At 44.3% G+C, this 19153-nt stretch overlaps 1 protein-coding gene across 2 annotated transcripts in view; it reads left to right on the top strand.

The window, feature by feature from the left end:
• Positions 1-19153, top strand: part of LOC132399556 (small conductance calcium-activated potassium channel protein 3-like) — a 131637-nt gene that overhangs the window by 102002 nt on the left and 10482 nt on the right. For both annotated transcript variants that reach the window (XM_059980041.1, XM_059980042.1), the window contains exons 5-6: positions 13029-13139; positions 17780-17907. In XM_059980041.1, coding sequence (XP_059836024.1) covers positions 13029-13139; positions 17780-17907 — 239 coding nt within the window. The remainder of the gene's footprint in view (positions 1-13028; positions 13140-17779; positions 17908-19153) is intronic.

The following is a 19153-nucleotide window of genomic DNA, read 5'->3' as shown; positions in this document are numbered from 1 at the left end:
AAGAAGGTACTGACCTTGTTATCTGAACTACGGGCATTCAGATAAAGTGCCCTTACACTCATTGTGCCTTTAAAATCTAGTAATCTTTGTTTCTTATGCACTTGACTTTTCAGCACTCCACCCTAACTTTTCTCTCTTTTAACTTTTGCTTTTACTTTATCTTTTTATCCACACTTTTTAAATTTCTCCACATTTCTCTAATCTGTTGAACCCACTATTTAGGTTTTAGCCCTATTCGCAAACCCTGTTATGCATCTGGCCAGGATCCAGGTCCCATCATGGTTCAGCTGGAGCCCATTCCGGTGGAACAGCTCCCTCCTTCCCCAGTACTCATCCACAACATCATCTGGCGAATCCTCTGTTTTCGTATCTCCATTAACCCCTTTCTTTTGGCCTTCCATTCACCCATCTGGGTTTCGGTCTTTGGACCTACATTTACAAGCAGCTTCTTCTCTCCCACTTGAAGTTCATGCAATAACTTTAGTGCATGTAGACTAGATTCTGGTTCTTTATATTCACAAAAGCTGAATGTTTGCAACTTTCCTGAAGCTTCTTGAACTCTCTTCCAGCTTAAATACAAGCAACATTTCGGAAGTAATTACCTGATTAACATATTAGAAGCTTTCTCGGATATGTTGCCTATAAAAACTGTAATAGTCGAACAACTGCTTTCATCACTTTCACATTCCCTCTGAGCAGCATGGTCCTTTCTTGGTCCAATATGCTTTCCAACCAGAGGCACAGAGTTTGGCATCAACACCTGTTTATCCTCTGTTGGGGAATGGTTCACGGTCTACACCATGGAGACAGTTGTGGTATCCAGTATCTTGTTAATTCACTTTCAGTTGACTATTACAGGGCATGTGACATGCAAATGGTGTATGGATCTCTGGTCAAGCTGTAGTTGTCTCAGTTAATCACGACCCCAGAATACTGGCCCTTTTGTCTTTACCACATACAAACTGAATGTGGTTTGTTAGTTGTTGTATTTCCACAGTTATGAATATCATTCCCACAGGAGTTATCTTCAGTCTAAGTTCTTAATTGGTTATCTGTAGACTGATTGTATGCACAGTACTGTGCAAAAGTCTTAGGCAATATATATAGCTAGGTTGCTCAAGACTTTTGCACAGTATGGTATTTGTCAATGTGGAGAGGAGAGTGAGTTTGTAAATCTGGCGGGAGTAAAGAACGTTGGGAATGGTGAGGGCAGAACACTGCAGGAGTGTTGTGGGACAAGTGGCAGAGGAGGAGTGCCAGGGGCAGGGGGTGGCACAGGTGCAAACAAACCCAGCCCTGAGACATCAGGAAGGTCATTTGATTCCAAACAATTGATCATTACAGACAGTCTCTCTGGAGCTTCCCACTCCCTCCTCTCTTTTTTCCCCTTTTCCCAACTGTGATTCCCCTCTCCCTGTCCCCTTCCCACTCTCAGTCTACAATAGAGACTGACATTAGATTCAGGTTTATCATCACTCACATTTGTCATGAAATTTTCTTTTTTGGTAGCAGTCCAGTACAATACATAAAACTACTACAGTTCTGTGCAAAAGTCTTAGGCATCCTAGCTATATAAATGTGTCTAAGACTTTTGCACAGTACTGTACATAAAGAGATGCTAGGTGGAGGAGCATCTGTACATAAGGTGACTGATAGGAACTGTTAAAGTGACAAAGTGTCTCTTGGCAAGAGAAACTCTTCTAAGTAGCAGCAGGATGTATAGAAACATAGTGGGACAGTGACTGTATCAGTGTAGGTATGAGCCTGCCGTCACTGTTGGTGATGACAAGCTGCCAGCAGTGCCATCTTTCAATTATCTGGGGAGCATTCTCTCTGAGGGTAGCAGCATTGACAATGACATCCAGAGCCGCATTAAACAGGCATCAGCTGCCTTTGGGAGATTTTGGCGTAGAGTCTTTCAGAACAGGAGCCTTCATCCCTCCACAAAGGTCGCTGTATACCAAGTGGTCTGTGTCACCACTCTCTTTATTACTGTGAAGCTTGGGTAACCTACAGTCGTCACATGGAGCGCTTCCACATAAGCTGCCTTCAGTGCATCCTGGGAATTACCTGGCGTGAGCGGGTGCCTCACACTGAAATACTTGTAAAGACCAACTGCAGAAGTATTGAGGCCATGATCACCCAGCGTCAGCTGCAGTGTCTGGGGCACATGATAAGGATGCCCCCATGTCGGCTACCCCACAGAGTGTCATACGGCCAGCTACATCATGGTCGACGCTCAGCTGGAGGGCTGAAGAAGCGCTATAAGGATCAGATGAAGAATGCTTTAAGGAAATGCAAGATCAGACCTGAGGACCTGGAGGATGTTGCTGCTGACCATAACACTTGGCGACAGCTGTGTAGGGATGGGGTTCGTATTCTGGAGATGGAAACAACAACCAGAAGAGAGCCGGGAGAAATGCAGCCATGGCTGCCGTCACTAACACCACTACCACATATCCATGTCCTACCTGCAATAGAGCTTGTGGGTCCAGGATAGTCATCAAAGATCTCACCGTTAAAGGAGTGGACATCGTCATCGGATTCCTATGGACAACTGAAGAAGAAGAAGATGAGGTGTTTGGAGTGTAAATGTAAATTGGCAGTGCAATGGGGCTGGGGTTTGGAGGGTTATAGACCCAGAAGAAATCATGGTAGTGAAAGCAGTATTGTGGCAAGTTGCTATAACACAAGAAAATAGGGCAGGGGTAAGCCAAGTGGCCCCTTGAGCCTGTTCTTGCCTTTCAATGTGTAATGGCTGATCTGTCCAAATTCTCAGCTCCCCTTCCCCGTCAGTTCTCCAAACTTCAGTGATCACACCCCCACAAGACTCTGGTGCAGGTAATTCCTGGGATTCACTGCCTTCAGTGAGAACATAGCCAGAGTGGTTTCCGGGTCTTCTACCGAAATCAAACTTCTCTTGAATGTTACACTGAACCCACATCCATTTCACTCTTGCACCATCCTCTAAGTGAAGACATTCCCCTTAAGAGTTTCACCTTTCATCCAAGACTATAACCTCTAGCTGACAGACTCAGCCAACCTAAGGGGAAGAAGCCTGCAAGCATTTACCCTTTCTCTGCTCCTCATAATTTTGTATATCTCTATCAAATTCCCCTTCCTTCTCATGCATTCCTAGGAATAAAGTCCTAGCCTATTCACTCTTTCCCTATCACTTAGGACCTCAAGTCCCAACAACATCTGTTGGGTACCATGGTAGTGTAGCAGTTAGGGTGATGTTATTACATTTCGGGGCATTGGAGTTCAGTACCCGATCCCGACATGCTCTGTACGAAGTTTGAACGTTCTCCCCATGAAATGCGTGGGCTTCCTTCCACAGGCCAAAGACGTACCAGTTAATAGATTAATTGTCCCATGACTAGGCTGAGGTTAAATTGGGAGCTGTTGGGTGGCACGACTCAAAAGGCCAGAAGTCCCTGGTCCAAGTTATATCACTCAATAATTAAATAAATATTTTTTCTCTGTACTCCTTCAATCATATTGCTGTCTTTTCTGTAGGTAGTGACCAGCACTGCGTATAATACTCTAAATTTTGCTTTGCTAATATCCTGTACAACTTCAGCAGAACTTCGCAACTCAAGCTGCCTTGATTTATGAAGGCCACGCTAAGATTGTTTTTTATAAGATTAGCTTTATTTGTCCCATGTACATTGAAAGATTGAAAGATCCAGTGAAGTATGTCATTTGCATCAACGATCAACACAGTCTGAGGATGAGCTGGGGTCAGTCCACTTGTGTCCCCGCATATCCGGCGCCAATACAGTATGCCCACGACTTACTAACACTCACCTATATGTCTTTGGAATTTGGGAGGAAACCCAGGTGGTCACAGGGAGAATGTACAAACTCCAGATGGACACCAGCATAATTGAATCACTGGCACTGTAAGGCATTTTGCTATCTGCTATGTTACCATGCCACCCTGATCTGCCAAAAGAGATGGGAGCTGGAGTTACCACAATGGAAACAGGCCCTTTGGCCCTTCTTGTCCATGACGTCCAAGTAGTCCAGCTGAAACAGTCCCATCTACCTGTGTTTGCTCCATATCTCCCTTAATCCTCAAAGGTAATGCACAGGTTAATAGGGTAATTCAGAAGTATAGCGTATTGACTTCCATTAGTCAGGGGTGTCTCTCCTCCTTCCCTTTCTTCCATGGTCCTCTGCCCTCTCCTATCATATTCCCCATTCTTCAGCCCTTTATCTTTTCCACCCTTCCAGCTTCTTACTTCATCACTCCTCCTCCACCCAACCACCTTTCCCCTCACTTGGTCTTGCCTATCACCTTCTAGTTTATACTCCTCCACCTCCCCCCAATTTCTTATTTGGGCTTCTGCCCCCTTCCGTTCCGGTCCTGATGAAGGATCTTGGCTGAAATGTCTACTGTTTATTCCTCTACATTTATGCTGTCTGATTTGCTGAGTTCCTCCGGCATTTTAAAGATTACTTCTCACATGTACATCAAAACTTACAGTGAAATGCTTTGTTTCCGTCAATGACCAACACAGTCCTGGGACTGTGCTGGTGGCAGCCTGCAACAGTTGCTAATACTTCTGCTACCAACTTAGCATGGCCATAAATGACTAGTTCTGAGCTGAATGTCTTTGGAATGTGGGAGGAAACCTACACGGTCAAGGGGAGGATGTACAAACTCCTTAGAGACAGCAGTGGGAATTGAACCCGGATCGCTGGTGCAGCATTTTGTATGTGTGAGTGTAGGATTAGCATTGGTCCACTGCTTTTGATGGCCAGCACAGTCAGGGTGCTGAAGGGTCCGGTTGTCTGTGCTGTATGTCTCTACAAAGCAAGGGGACAGGACAAGAAACAAACATATGAAATGTTGACTCAACCTACTCCCCCCCACCCCCCCGACTCCCCCGGCAATCTCTTGAAGAGCTTATGAAAACAACAGCTGGCATTTTCTGTAGTGCTTTGTTAAGGCATAACACCAATTTAGCAGCAAGCCACACAAGGACGTGTGCCAGGCAAAGTAAACTTCAACCAGGGCAAGCGTACATTTTATGGAAATCATTAAAAGAGGGAGGGAGGGAGGATGAGAAAGAGAGAGAGAGAAGTGAGTGCCACAGAGAAAGAAGAGGCAGACTGAAAGAGAATGACAGAAAGATAGGAGAGAGAGAGAAGAGAGACACAGAGACTGAGAGAGAGAGGGAGAGAGACAGAAAAGGTGGGGGGAAAGAAAGACATTCAGCACATGGGGTACAGCTGGTTGGAGGCAAGTACATCAGACGCCTGCAGAATTCAGAACTGGAATCAATCACAGAACTCAGGAAAGGAAGGCAGAAGTTTAAGGAATTATTAAAGCTTTTGACGTCACTGGCAATGGGAGAAATAAATCCTCAGTTTAATATTTCATGTATGAAATGAATTTCATGCAGAGAAGGGAACATCTATAATTCCCATCAAACTGAGGATCACTGTGTGAGAAACAGCGAGTTCTTAATTGTGGTATCCATGGGAGCAGTTGTTTAAGCAGCCCAACTGATAAAAATTTTTTATGGATTGAGATCTTTATTGCAGTTTTGCAAACATCCCTCTATGGGGAAACTCATTCCACAGACATTAGGTGTCTCTGGGGACCATTTTCACGGACACCCGCTATCTCTTGGGATCAGTTTCACAGATACTCACTCTCTCTAGAGACTGCTTTCACATAACTTTCTCTCTCGGACCTGGAAGACAGAACTGATGACAATTTTGAGAATGTTGAAAAGATAGGTGGAGCGGCAGGGAGTGAGGAAGCATAAGCATTGTGGAAATTCGCCCTGTAAATGGGAGAATATCCAAACTCCACACCGAGACAGTGCCCGAAGTCAGAGCTGAGTAGAGTCATAGGGCATGGAAACAGGCCCCGCAGCCCCACTGCTCTATTCTAACCACAACATCATCCGTACCAGTCCCATTCATTTGTGTTCAGTCCATAATACTTCAGATCCCTTCCCTCCATGTACCACAATCACCTTTTAAATGTTGCAATTGTATCTACCTGAATCACTTACTCTGGCAGAAAAACAATGACTGTCCATATTCCACCCGAAACGTCGTCACTACCTCCTCCCATAGATGCTGTCTGGCCTGCTGAGTTCTGCCAGCATTTAGTGTTTTTATTACTATCCACATTCCCCATGGTTTTATAAACTTCTCTGAGGTCAACCGTCATTCTTCTGATGAGACTTAAAAAATGAGCTGTATTTGTCATAAGCACATAAAAACATACAGCGACACTTCTGGTACCAGTTTAGCATAGCCCACAACTCACTGACCCTAATCCGCCGTGTGTCTTTGGAGCATGGGAGTCATGCAGAGAACACGTATTCTTTACAGACAGCAGCAGGGGTTGAACCTCCATCTTGTGGCTGCTGCTGCTGAAATAGCGTAACACTAGCCGCTACCCTCCCGTGTCATTCCTCAGCTACAAAGGATCAAGCCTAGCCAATGTCTTCCTCAGACCCTCTAGTCCAGGGAGCATCCTTATGAGTCTCATCTGCACTCTCCCGGTCTTTCCTACAACAGGATAGGGTGACCAAAACTATACATGATCTCCAAGCGTGCAGGGGCCTTTGGCGCTGTGGAACAGCATTAGTGCCACCGTGGTACTGTGCCAACCTGTTGTTGTATCTAGACCTGAGTTTGGAGCCAACAAGGAGGTTCTCTGGATGACCTAAACCCGTTATTAAAAATCCCGTTGCATCTGTCGGTGAACAATAGAGGTTGGGAGCTGTTATTCTCACTGCCTGGCTGACTGTAGCCCCTCAGGGACTGGGAGTGTGACAGCAGTGACTGATTATTTGAACATAATATCTGTGCGGTTTATAATCCCCCCCGGAGAAATTAACCTGTCTGTTCTTTCTTGATTTATCTTGGTTCATTCCCTATTTTATATTTTCCATCAATTATTGATCATTGGGCCAGCAACAGATTCAAATTCAGATGAATTTATCATATGTATATTAAAACATACAGTGCTGGGGGCAGCCTGCAAGTGCCACCATTCATTCCAGCGGTGACGTATAATGCCCATGATACTCAGAAGAACAAAACAGAGCACAACAAGCAACAAAATAATAACAGGCAAACAAGGCTTGTTCCTCCCTCCCACCCACATACAGAGTCCTCTAACCTTAGGACAGGCTTTGGCTTCCAGCAGACTCCTGGATTCCCTTGCCCCGACTCCCCCAGTGGACTTCCCGAGATTTGCAGACGCAGTATTCTGGCCTTTGAGTCTTGAGTTCTGGTCTTTGATTGACCTTTGGGCTGTGATCTGGACTTCTGAGAGTTGTCTCTTCCGCTCTCCAGATTCAGATTTATTTCTCATATGTACATGGACACATACAGTGAAATGCGATATTTGCCTGAACAACCAACACAACCCAAGGATGTGCTGGGAGCAGCCCGCAAGTATCACCACATGTTCTGGCGCCAACATAGCGCAGCAATTAGCGTGGCCCTATTGCAGCTCGGGACATTCCTGAGTTCGGATTTCAATTCCGGCACTGTCCTGTAAGGAGTCTCGCCGTGGAAATCGTGGGGTTTCCCCGAGTGCTCCAGTTTCCTCCCACGGTCCAAAGATGCATCGGGTAGGGTTGGTCATTGTAAGTTGTCCTGTGATTATATAAATAAATAGCAGGTCCACCATGCTTGGTAGAACAGCACAAACAGTAACAACAATGAAAGAAGAAAAATAAGATAATTACTGTTCCCTCTTAGCTGTGCATGTGCGCAGCCACTCAATAACCGGCACGCTCCTGCGCACATAGCCTTTGTTGCCACGTAGCTGGAGCTTCCAGTATGTGCCGAATCACTTGGAGAATAGATTTCCTGACGATGAGATAAGAGAATAGCAAGCTTTGAACCAATGTTGAATTTGGAAAGGAGAATGTTGTAGAACTGATAAAGAAGATAGTTGGTGACTATTACGAATTATGCCTCAAAAATAATGCAGCAATACTGTGATTTCAAATTTATCATTTCTGTAAAAGTTAAGACTGGTTTAATTAAGACATTCACTGACATATTGAACTACGTGCATTAGAAATGAAGAATTTGAAGAATTGTCAATCCTTGTTGGAACGTTTCAAGCCTTCTGTGCTGACTGCAAATGTGGATTCAGTATTATGAATTCAATCAAATGTAAATCCAGAAACAGACTATAAATGGAACATTTGGATTATCTAATGAGGATTAAGATGTATCTTTCATTTGGATGTAAAATTAATCCCTGTCCTGAAGAAGGGTCTCGGCCCAAAAGGTCGACTGCTTGTTCATTCCATAGATGCTGCCTGATCTGCTGAGTTCCTCCAGCATTTTGTATATGTTGCTTTGGATTTCCAGCATCTGCAGAATTTCAAGTGTTTATATAGACAATGGGTTTGTAATAAAGACAGACGAGAAAAAGTTTACATAACGTGATTTTCTTTGTTATATTGTATTTCATTATACCCTTCAATTAACAGTTAAAATCATAGGTGTGAGATTTTTCATTTATCATTCTAAATATTCATAGTATGCATATTACAAAAAAAGAACATTTAAAGTGCCACTCAGTTTCAAGGCATGTAAAGATTTCCTGCTCAGAGCAATGGTTGGGCTGCACAGCTGTAAAAAATTAGAGGGAACAAAAGCAAACAAACCCTCTCCAAACAACTTATTCTCTGTCACTTTCCCTCCTGTTGGCTCTTTACCAATCACTCTGAGTTTTTCTAATTTTCTTTCACCACAGCTTCCAGACAGCACATTCCACATTATGGCACTTTGATTTAACTTGCCTACTTTGCCCTGATCCTCTTGCCAACTGATGTGAATCTATAGCCAGATTTATTTATCACATGTACACAAGTGGTAATTTTATTAGATACACCTGCTTGTTAATGCAAATATCTAATCAGCCAATCACGTGGCAGCAATGCAATGCATAAAAGCATGTAGACATGGTCAAGAGGTTCAATTGTTGATCAGACCAAACATCAGAATGGGGGAAGAAATGTGATCTAGGTGACTCTGTGGCCTGCAACTAACGGGCTCCTGGACTGACTACAGTGATGATTGGTGGCATGGCTGTGAACTCTCTTCCGTGAACTTTCATTATTTGCCTACTTTGTATTGGGTGTTGAATGTTTTCTTTTTTTTTAAATAGGTTCTTTTGGGTTGCTTTGTCTTGTGGCTGCCTGTAAGGAGATGAAAATCAAGGTTGTATATAGTATACACACTTTGATAATACACGTAGTTTGAACTTTGACCGTGGAATGATTATTGGTGCCAGACGGGGTGGTTTGATTACTCAGAAACTGCTGATCTCTGGGGATGTTTCATGCACAACAGCCTCTGGAGTTTACAGAGAACGGTGCAGAAAACCAGAAACATTCACTGAGCAGCAGTTCAGTGGGTGAAAATGCCTCATTAAGGAGAGATGTCAGAGGAGAATGACCAGGCTGGTTCAAGCTGACATGAAGGCAACAGTAAGTCAAACGTGTTACATTGGTGGTGTGCAGAAGAGCATCTCTGAGCACACAATACATCGAACTTTATAGTGGTTGGGCTACAGCAGCAGAAGACCACAAACATATACTCAGTGGCCACTTTATTTGGTATAAGAGATAGTTAATAATGTGGTCACTGAGTGTGACATTACAGCGAAATGCATCATTTGCATTAACGACCAACACCACCTACAGATGTGCCAGGTGTTGCCATACATTGCAGCCTCAAAGTACCATTCCCATGATGGTCTTTCCTCTCTGTCGATCATCCTCTTCAATTGTCCTTCACTTTTTCCATCTGTACAGATTTCTCCTTCAGCCTTTTTAATGATTAGCTTTACTTGTCACACATACTTTGCAACATAAACATGCCCTTCTGCATCAATGGCCAACAGAGTCCGAGGATTTGCCCACTAGTGTAACCATGCTTCCAGCGTCAACTTATCGTGCTCTCAACTCACCACCTGTACACCTTTGGAATGTGTGTGAGTAAACCGGAGCCCCCAGGGGAAACCCATACGATCATGAGAAAAACGTACAAACTCTTTACAGAGAGTGGTGGGAATCAAAACACCGATCAATTCTCACCGGAGCTGGAAAGCTATTCCACTAACCACAACAATACTGTGTTTATGCCCTGCGCCCTATCCCATAATATCTTATTTCTCATCCTCTCTCCTTCACACTCCATCTCTCACTTTTACCTCGTTACTAACATCCCACTTATTTTCTGCTCACAGTATTACAGCAACAACATCCACCTGCTAGTCCCAGTTGCCTATATTTAGCCCATAGCCGTCCAAACCCCTTCCTCTCTATGCTACCTGTCAACTACTCTTATGTGTTGCAATAGTAACCATCTCAACTGCTTCCTCTGGCAGCTCATTCCAGGTACTCATCTCCCTCTGGCTCCTTCTAAATGTTCTATCCCACTTGGTTAGACACAGAAGGTGCTAGACACAGCCAGCTCCACTATGGGCACTAACCTCCCCACCATCAAAGACATCTTCAAAAGGCAATGCCTGAAAAAGGCAGCATCTGTCCATCATTAGGTACCCTCATCAGCTTCTTCTCATTGCTACCATTAGGGAGGAGGTACAGAAGCCGGAGGACCCAAACACATTTTAGGAACAGCTTCTTTTCTTCTGCCATCAGATTCCTGAATGGTCTGTGAACCCTGGTCACTCTGTACGGAAGGCCTGTGTTCAAACGGTTACTTTCCCTGATGCTGCTGGAGGATGCTTTTGAAATTCTGAGATTTATGTGATTATTGGTGTGGACTGGAGTTTATATTGCTCACCTTTTGTTTTCTGTGTTTTTCTTCGTGTTGCCGATTGGTGGGTTGGGGGTTTGGGGCTTGATGTTCTTGTTGCTGATCGGTGGGTTGGGGTTTGGGGCTTCATGGTCTCATTGGTGTTTTTAAGTGAAGGATGATCTGTTAGTTTTTTTTGTGTGTGAGAGAGGCAGTTGGGAGTTTGATGTTATTGTCACTGTCTTTTCTCCTTTTGGGTGATCTGTTTGTGAGGGAGGGGTTTAGGGGTTTGATGTTTGAGTTGCAGTTTCTTGTGTGGGCAATCTGTTTTTGTGCAAGGGAAGGGTTGAGGGTTTGGGGTTTGCAATATTTTGTTTCTTTTTGTGTGTGTGGGGGTGATTGATGTCTTTTCTTTCAACAACTTCCATGGTTTTTCTTTGTTCATGACTATCTAGAGAAGACAAGTCTCAGAGTTGTATTCTGAATTCGTTCAAAGATTCAAATGTTCAGAAGGTGGAGCTAAGTAGTTATGGTGCCCAACATGTTGATAATAAAATGAACCTTTGAACCCATGAAAACTTTCTGCTTTTCATTTCTCTGCAAGAACACAAATGGGAAAGGTTCATTTAGCTCCTCGAACCTGTGTATTCATTCAGTAAGATCACAACAGATCTAACACCTTTCGCTAGCTACCAACTCTCAAAAGAGAGCTTTTGGCATATTGTCCTTCATAAATCAGGGCATTGAGTACAGGAGCTGGGGTGGTATGTCGAGGTTGTGTTAGACATTGGTGAGGCCAAATTTGGAGTGTTGCGCAAAGTTCTGGTCACCTACCTACAGGGAAGATATCAATAAGCTTGAAAGAATGCAGAGGGGGTTTGAATGTATGTTGCCTGGATGTGAGTATCTGAGTTATAGGTAAAGGTTGAATAGATTAGGATTTTATTCCTGACAATAGGAGAATGGGGGGAAGATCCTCTATCAAAGAGGTGTCCTAAATTATGAAGGGTATAGACAGGGTAGATGCAAGCAGGCATTTCCCTTTCTGATTAGGTGAGACTAGAACCAGATCATAGGTTATGGGTGAAAGGCAAAATATTTAAGGTGAATCTGAGGAGGAACTTCTTCACTCGGAGGGTGGTGCAAGTGTGGAATGAGCTATCAGCGGAAGACATGTTTGGATAAATACATGGATGGGAGGGGTATGGAGGGACGCAGATAGTTGGGACTAGGCAGAAGATTGGGTTGGTATGCTCTGTATCTCAGCTTGCTTGCCAGGCTCTGCTCCTTTCTTCTGAATCCGGTGGTCCTGATGAAGGATCCCAAAGAGTTAACTGTTTATTCCCCTCCATAGATGCTGCCTGACCTGCTGAGTTCCTCCAGCATTTTGTGTGCATTGGAAGATCATTAGTTGGAAGTATTTTGGAATTTGGATTTTTATCCTGAACCCAGCAGAGAGGCACTGGAGATTACAGATCAACTTTGCGGTCTCTCCTATTATAATATTTACTCTGTAGGATAGAAGTCTATCTTCACTTTCAGTAAGTAGTTCATGAAAAATAATTAATAATTGTTTTTCTTTCTTTCCCACACTTTGAATGCCCCATTACCTGTGTGTGTATTTTCCTCCCCCACCCACCTTCCTTATCTCCCTCACTCTTGCTCTCTCCCATCTTCCCTCCATCCTTCCTTCCCTCTTCCTCCCTCTCTCCTTTTATTCCTCTTACTCTGCTTCTCTTCTACATTACCCTCTTTGACATTGTGTTTTCTTTTCCATCTCCTTGCTTAAACTTTACTTTCTCCTCTCTCTCTGCCGGCAACATTTCTTTCTTTCTCCACACAAATTTCTCCCCTTCCTTCCTTTCTGTTTGCTGCACCCTCTCATCACCCCTCTCCTCTAACCCCTTCACATTCCCTCTCCCCTTCTTTCACCCCACATTTCTTCCTTCATCCCTTCTTCCCCCACACACGCCATTCTTTCCCAACTTCTCTGTCCTTTCTATTTCTCCTCTTTCTATACCTCCCCTCCTTCTCTCTTCTCTCCAATTTCTCTTTTCTTATTTTCTCTCTCCCCCTCTCCATTTATCTTCTCTGCCTCCCTCTTTCACTCCTAAACCTTCTTTTTCACCTCCCACCACAATCTTTCTTTTTATCTCTTCCTTCCTTCATCTTCTCTCTGTCTGTCTGTCTCTATCACTCTCTTTTCATCTCTCTCCCTCTCATACACACATCCTCTTTCCCCCCTACCTTCCTCCCTCCCCAAGGGTGCAGGATGCACTGCTCTGGTGGTAGCTGTCGTTGCTAGGAAACTAGAACTAACCAAAGCCGAGAAGCACGTCCATAACTTCATGATGGATACACAGCTCACTAAGCGGGTAAGGATCCAAGATTTCATTAACCTCCCCGACCTTGTGCCACATGTCTGTATTAAGAGCATTGAATAGGCTGGTTACGTGCTGTCGCACTGTAGGGTAGAGTGCCAAGTGCAACAAAGGATGTAATGGGTAATTAATTAAATGGCAAAAGACTAGACTAGAGCAACTTTGGAGAGGAAAGAGTTGTTGAAATATAATTTTTTTTTGTAATCCCACTTTCTCTAGGTCTTCCTTTCTGTTCCTCTAACCCTCTTTCCCATTCTCTTCTATCCCCCTCTGCCCTTATCCACCCTTTCTCTCTCCCTCTCTCAGACCCTCTCCATCCGCTCCTCCCCCAACTCTTTCTCTCCCCCTCTCTCTTTTCCATTCCTCTCCATTCCACCCTCCCCTCTTCCTCTCCCTTCTCTCCTTTCTTTCGTCCTCTTTGCCTCGCCACTCTCCCCTCTCCACTCTCTCCATCTTCCCTTCTCAACTTCCCTCTCTTGTGCCTCTCCCCTCCTCTCCTCTCTCTCCCCTTCCTCTCTACTCCCCCTCTCCCTCTTCTCTTTCTCCTGCCTTTCTCTGTTTCTGAAACTCCCCTCTTCACGCTCGCATTAAGATGATGTGTCTCCCCCAGTTTCACATAAGTGATTGTTCTTCTTTCTGCACAAGAAGCTTTGGTAGTCTGGTCAACAAGAGACAGCAGCTCACCCCATCCTGATTTGGGGTCCTGCGTATTTCCCACAGCAGTGATCGCAGCATCGAGACAGGGAGGACCGGATGGGCTGGGATTGTTCTCCCTGGAGTGAAAGAGGTTGTAGGTGATTTTAGAGAAATTTATAAAATTATCAGGAGCATAGATTAGGTGGCTAGGTCACCATCTTGTCCTCAGAGTAAGGGAGTCCAAAACTACAGGTTTACAATCATAGGTTCAGGGATTGTTATTACCCTGTCAGGCTCCTGAACTGGTGTGGATAACTTCCATCACCTCACCTCTGAACTGTTTCCACAACCTACTGACTCACTTTCAAGGGCTCTACTATTCTTGTTCTCAGTATTATTTTTTTTATTTGCAATATTTGTCTTTTTCACAAGAGTTGTCAGTCTTTGTTTCTGAATAGCTTTTTATTTAAATTCTACTTATTTATTTATTTTTCTGTAAATACCAGCAAGATAATCAATCTCTAGGTGGGATATTCAGACATTTATGTACTCTGATAATAAATTTATTTTGACTTTAAAGGGAACCTGAGAGGTAAGTTCCATCACCCGGGTGTGGGGGGGGGGGGGGGGGGGTATAAAGAACAAGCTGTCAAAGGAAGTGATAGAGGCGGGTACAAATACAACATTCTAAAAGGCATTTGAACTTTGATAGGTGAGGTTCAAGTGGACCAAATGCACAGGAAATTGGATTAGTTTAGGAAGATACCTCAGCAAGATTCCAGATTGTTTAATGTTATTTATTTATTGACATAGGGCATCGAATAGGCCCTCCCGGCCCTTCAAGCTGTGCTACCCAGTAATCTCCCAATTTAATCCTAGCCTAATCATGGAATAATTTACAATGAGCAATTAACCCACCAGCCAGTACGTCTTTGGACTGTGGCAGAAAACCGGAGCACCCGGAGGAAACCCACACGGTGATGGGGAGAACATACGAACTCCCTCCAGGAATTGGAAGTAGCGGGAATTGAACCCTGGTCGCTGGTACTGTAAAGTGTTGTGCTAATTACTACGCTACAGTACTGTTACTCCAGATCTGATGCAACACACAAAAAAAAGACATAGAACACAGCAATAATAAACACTTTAAAGACATAAGATATTTTATATACATAGATTAACTGTATGATCATAAAATGTTGCTAGGGACAGGAATGTCTGTACATCCAAGGACAAGATGGGTTGAATGGCCTATTCCCCTGCTGAATCATTCTATGATTCTGAGCTACTGAAGCCCACTTCTTAGTAGTATTGAGGCATCCATATCTCCTCCCTCATTCTCCCACAGTATTACTAATAAAAATGGTAGCTTAGCAGTTAGCGTGATGCTGCTACAGCACGGGGTGTTCCAGGGTTCAGGGTTCAGAGTTCAGAGTTCAATTCCAGCATCCTATGTACGTCCTCCCTGTGAAATGAGTGGGTTTACTCTGGGTCCTCCAGTTTTCACCCACAGTCAGACATGCAGTGGGTAGATTAATTGGTCATTGTAAATTGTCCCATGATGAGGTTAGGGTTAATCGTGTTTGTCAGGGATTGCTGGGGTGGCTTGGCTCGAAGGGCCAACTCCATCCTGTGATTGCTCAATGAATAAATATTAAAATGCCTCACAATAAAAGCAGTAGCTATTTTTCGCTAAATCTCCCAATCCTTAGTAAATTATCTACATCGCTGTAAGTTACACTTTAGTGATCTAAATCTGCCAGTAATATTACCCTTCTGTTCCACAGCCAACTCCAGTGATGATATTTCCATCGCTTCTTCAAAATCAGATTTATTGTAACTGACTTAGATGACATGAAATCTTTGTATTGTGGCAACTGTACAGTGCAAGGTCATAAAATTGCTATAAATTATAAAAACAAGTAGTTCATAATGTAAAGGAGTAATGAGGTTATTTGAGTTACTGTTGCCTTCCTGTCAGCTTGAAATAGTCTGGCCATTCTCCCCTGACCTCTCTCATTAACAAGGCATTTTTGTCCACAGAACTGCCTCTCACTGGAATTTAAAAAAAAAATTTCACACCATTCTCTATAAACTCCAGAGACTGTTGTGAATGAAAATCCCAGGAGATCAGCAGTTTCTGAGATACTCAAACCACCCCGAATGGCACCAACAATCATTCCACAGTCAACACCGTTTTTCTTCCTCATTCTGATGTTTGGGCTGAACAACTGAACCTCTTGAATATGTCTGTATACTTTTATACATAGTGGTTCTGGCAAATGGATTATATATCTGCATCGATGAGCAGAAGTACGGGTGTACACTGAGAGGCCACTGAGTATAGTGCATAAGGAAATGGAAAAATGTGGTCTTCAGTTGCCTCCCATAAATAGGGTGTTGGGTTTAGAGGGGGCAGAGGCTACCAGAAACATAAAGGCAGAAAGCAATGTTGAAGACCCAGTTGGACCCTGCCCTTGCATTAGAGGTATGTCTGCCTCAGACAGCAGGAGTTACCACACAGTTAGAAGCAGGAGGAGAGGCAGGTAACCAAGCAGGCCTGTGCACAGCAAAGAAAATCAAGCTATTTGTTTAATCTTAATGGGGCGGGCGGGGTGCGGTCTGATGGTGTGACATTCTCTGCTGAATTGCCACTTGGTAAGGGCGACGACAGACTCCAAAGAATAGAGTATTGAATATATAGAACATAGAATAGTATGGCACATCACAGGCCCTTTGGCCCACAATGTTGAGCCGACCCTCAAACCCTGCCTATATAACCCCCCACCTTAAATTCCTCCATATATCTGTCTAGTAGTCTCTTAAACTTCACTAGTGTATCTGCCTCCACCACTGACCCAGGCAGTGCATTCTATGCACCAACCACTCTCTGAGTGAAAAAACTTCTTCTAATATCCCCCTTGAACTTCCCTCCCCTTACCTTAAAGCCATGTCCTCTTGCACTGAGCAGTGCTGCCCTGGGGAAGAGGTGCTGGCTGTCCACTCTGTCTATTCCTCTTAATATCTTGTACACCTCTATCATGTCTCCTCTCATCCTCCTCCTCTCCAAAGAGTAAAGCCCTAGCTCCCTTGGAATCATCCAAGGGGTCTTGGAGTGAGATCCGGTCCCCGTAAGTCGCAGCATCCATGCCTCATTGCTCAAAGGTATTGCTATTGGTTTATAATTGTCACGGGTACTGAGACACGGTGCAAAGCTTGCCCCGTATACAGATCTAATCATTACACGGTGCATTGAGCTAGAATAAGGTTGAATGACAACAATTCCAAATAAAAGGTGTATGGAGGAATTTAAGGTGGGGGGTTATATGGGAGGCAGGGTTTAACATTGTGGGCCGAAGGGCCTGCACTGTGCTGTATTGTTCTATGTTCTGTATGTTCTATAACATGTAAAAGCTACAGAAAGAGTGCAGTGCAGGTAAAGTGCAAGATCGTAATGAAGTAGATTGTGAGGGCAAGAGTCCAGCTTATTGTACAAAAGAGCATTCAAGAGTCTGAAAACAGTTGGATGGAAGCTGTCCTTGAGCCTGGTGGTAGGTGCCGTCAGGCTTTTGTACCTTCTGTCCAGTTGGAGAGGAGAAAAGAGAGAACGTCCGGGATGACTTGGGTCTTTGATTTTGCTGACGGGTTTACTGAGGCAGCAACAAGTGTAGATGATGGAAGGGAGGGTGTGACGTGCTGAGCTGTATCCACAATTCTCTGCAGTCACGTGCAGAGCAGATGTGACATTAAGCTGTTACGCATTCAGATAGGATGCTTTCTATGATGCATTGATAAAAATTGGTAAGGGCTGAGGGAGGCATGCCGATTTTTTTTTTTTGCCTCCTGAGGAAGTCAAGGTGTTGGTGAGCTTTCTTGGCTGAGATGTCAATGTGGTTGTACCAGGACAGGTGATGGTCATTCCTAGAAATCTGAGGTATGAGTCTCTTGTGGTTTTCTCCTCTGCTTCTCTGATCCGCTGCCTTCCCTGTGATGAACAGATCAAAAATGCAGCTGCCAATGTTCTGCGGGAGACCTGGCTGATCTACAAGCACACCAAGCTGCTCAAGAAGATCGACCATGCCAAAGTAAGGAAGCACCAAAGGAAGTTCCTGCAGGCAATCCACCAGTGAGTTTGTGGCAATGAACGGTGTGGAGGGAGGGGGGGGGTGGGGTGTGGGGGAGAGGAGGGGAGGGTAGCCCGCATTCAGTGCACAGGACCATTGGAATGAGATGGAGGCTGGGATCTGAAAGAGGGGGCTGGTGTGGATGTGTCTTCCACACACATACACAAAATGATGGAGGAAAGCAGTAGGCCAGGCAGCATCTGTGGAGATGAAATACTGACACTTCGAGCTGAGACCTTTCATTAGGACTGGAAAGGAAGGGGACAGAAGCCAGAAAAAGAAGGTGGGGGGGAGGGAAAGGAATACAAGAGGGCAGGTGACAGGTGAGACCAGGTGAGGGGAACTGAGGTTACCCTCTCATCTCTTCCCCTCTCCTCACCTCCCTCCGGCTCCCCCTCCTCTTTTCCTTTCCTCCATGGTCCACTGTTCTCTCCTATTCAATTACTTCTTTGACCCTTTACCTCTTCCGCTATCACCTCCCAGCTTCACACAATCCCACTCTTCCCCACCCACCTGGTCTTACCTAAAGCCTGCCACCTTGTACTTCTCCCCCTCTTGCCATCTTCTTATTCTGGTTTGTGCTGGTAAATGGGATTAGATGTATTTAATATGTATTTGATAGCACAGATGAGATGGGCTACTCCTTTCCTTTCCAGTCCTGATGAGGGTCTCGGCCCAAAAAGCCAATTGCTTATTCCCCTCCATTGATGCTGTTTGTTCTATTGAGTTCCTCCTGTGTTTTGAGTGTGTTGCTCTAGATTCCCAGCATCAACAGAATCTCTTGGGTTTACGGTCTGGATATGGGCACTGTTTTGTACAGACGAATACTGGAAGGTTCTTGATGGGGAGGGGAGTCAAGGTTTGGGGTAATAACTGATACGTGTAACCCTCTCACAGAGGCCCATACACAGATTTGGCTCGTTAGCTAACTGCTAAAAGCCACGTAACTCAGTGGTGAGAGGCCGCTTTTCATGAACAATATACATCTAGCGTCGGTATGATTTGGGATTCAACCGAACAGGAACGTCGTGATGTTCCGCTCAAATAAACCTTGATTTGAGCAAATGTTGGGTAAATCCTGCCCATACACAATTATCAGATATCCAAGAATGACAGATTGTGCACCAGCATAAAATTATAAAGAAAGTATATGTACCAGATTATCAACTTTAACAAACAGTCACAGGAAAAGAAAAGGGGGCGTTACAGTTAAACCAGTCCAATGATCACATAAACATTGAAGCTCAT

Source organism: Hypanus sabinus, chromosome 9, assembly GCF_030144855.1.
Source record: "Hypanus sabinus isolate sHypSab1 chromosome 9, sHypSab1.hap1, whole genome shotgun sequence".
Lineage (NCBI taxonomy): Eukaryota > Metazoa > Chordata > Chondrichthyes > Myliobatiformes > Dasyatidae > Hypanus > Hypanus sabinus.
The sequence above is the reverse complement of the archived record's forward strand: the minus strand, read 5'-3'. Positions and strand labels throughout refer to the sequence as shown.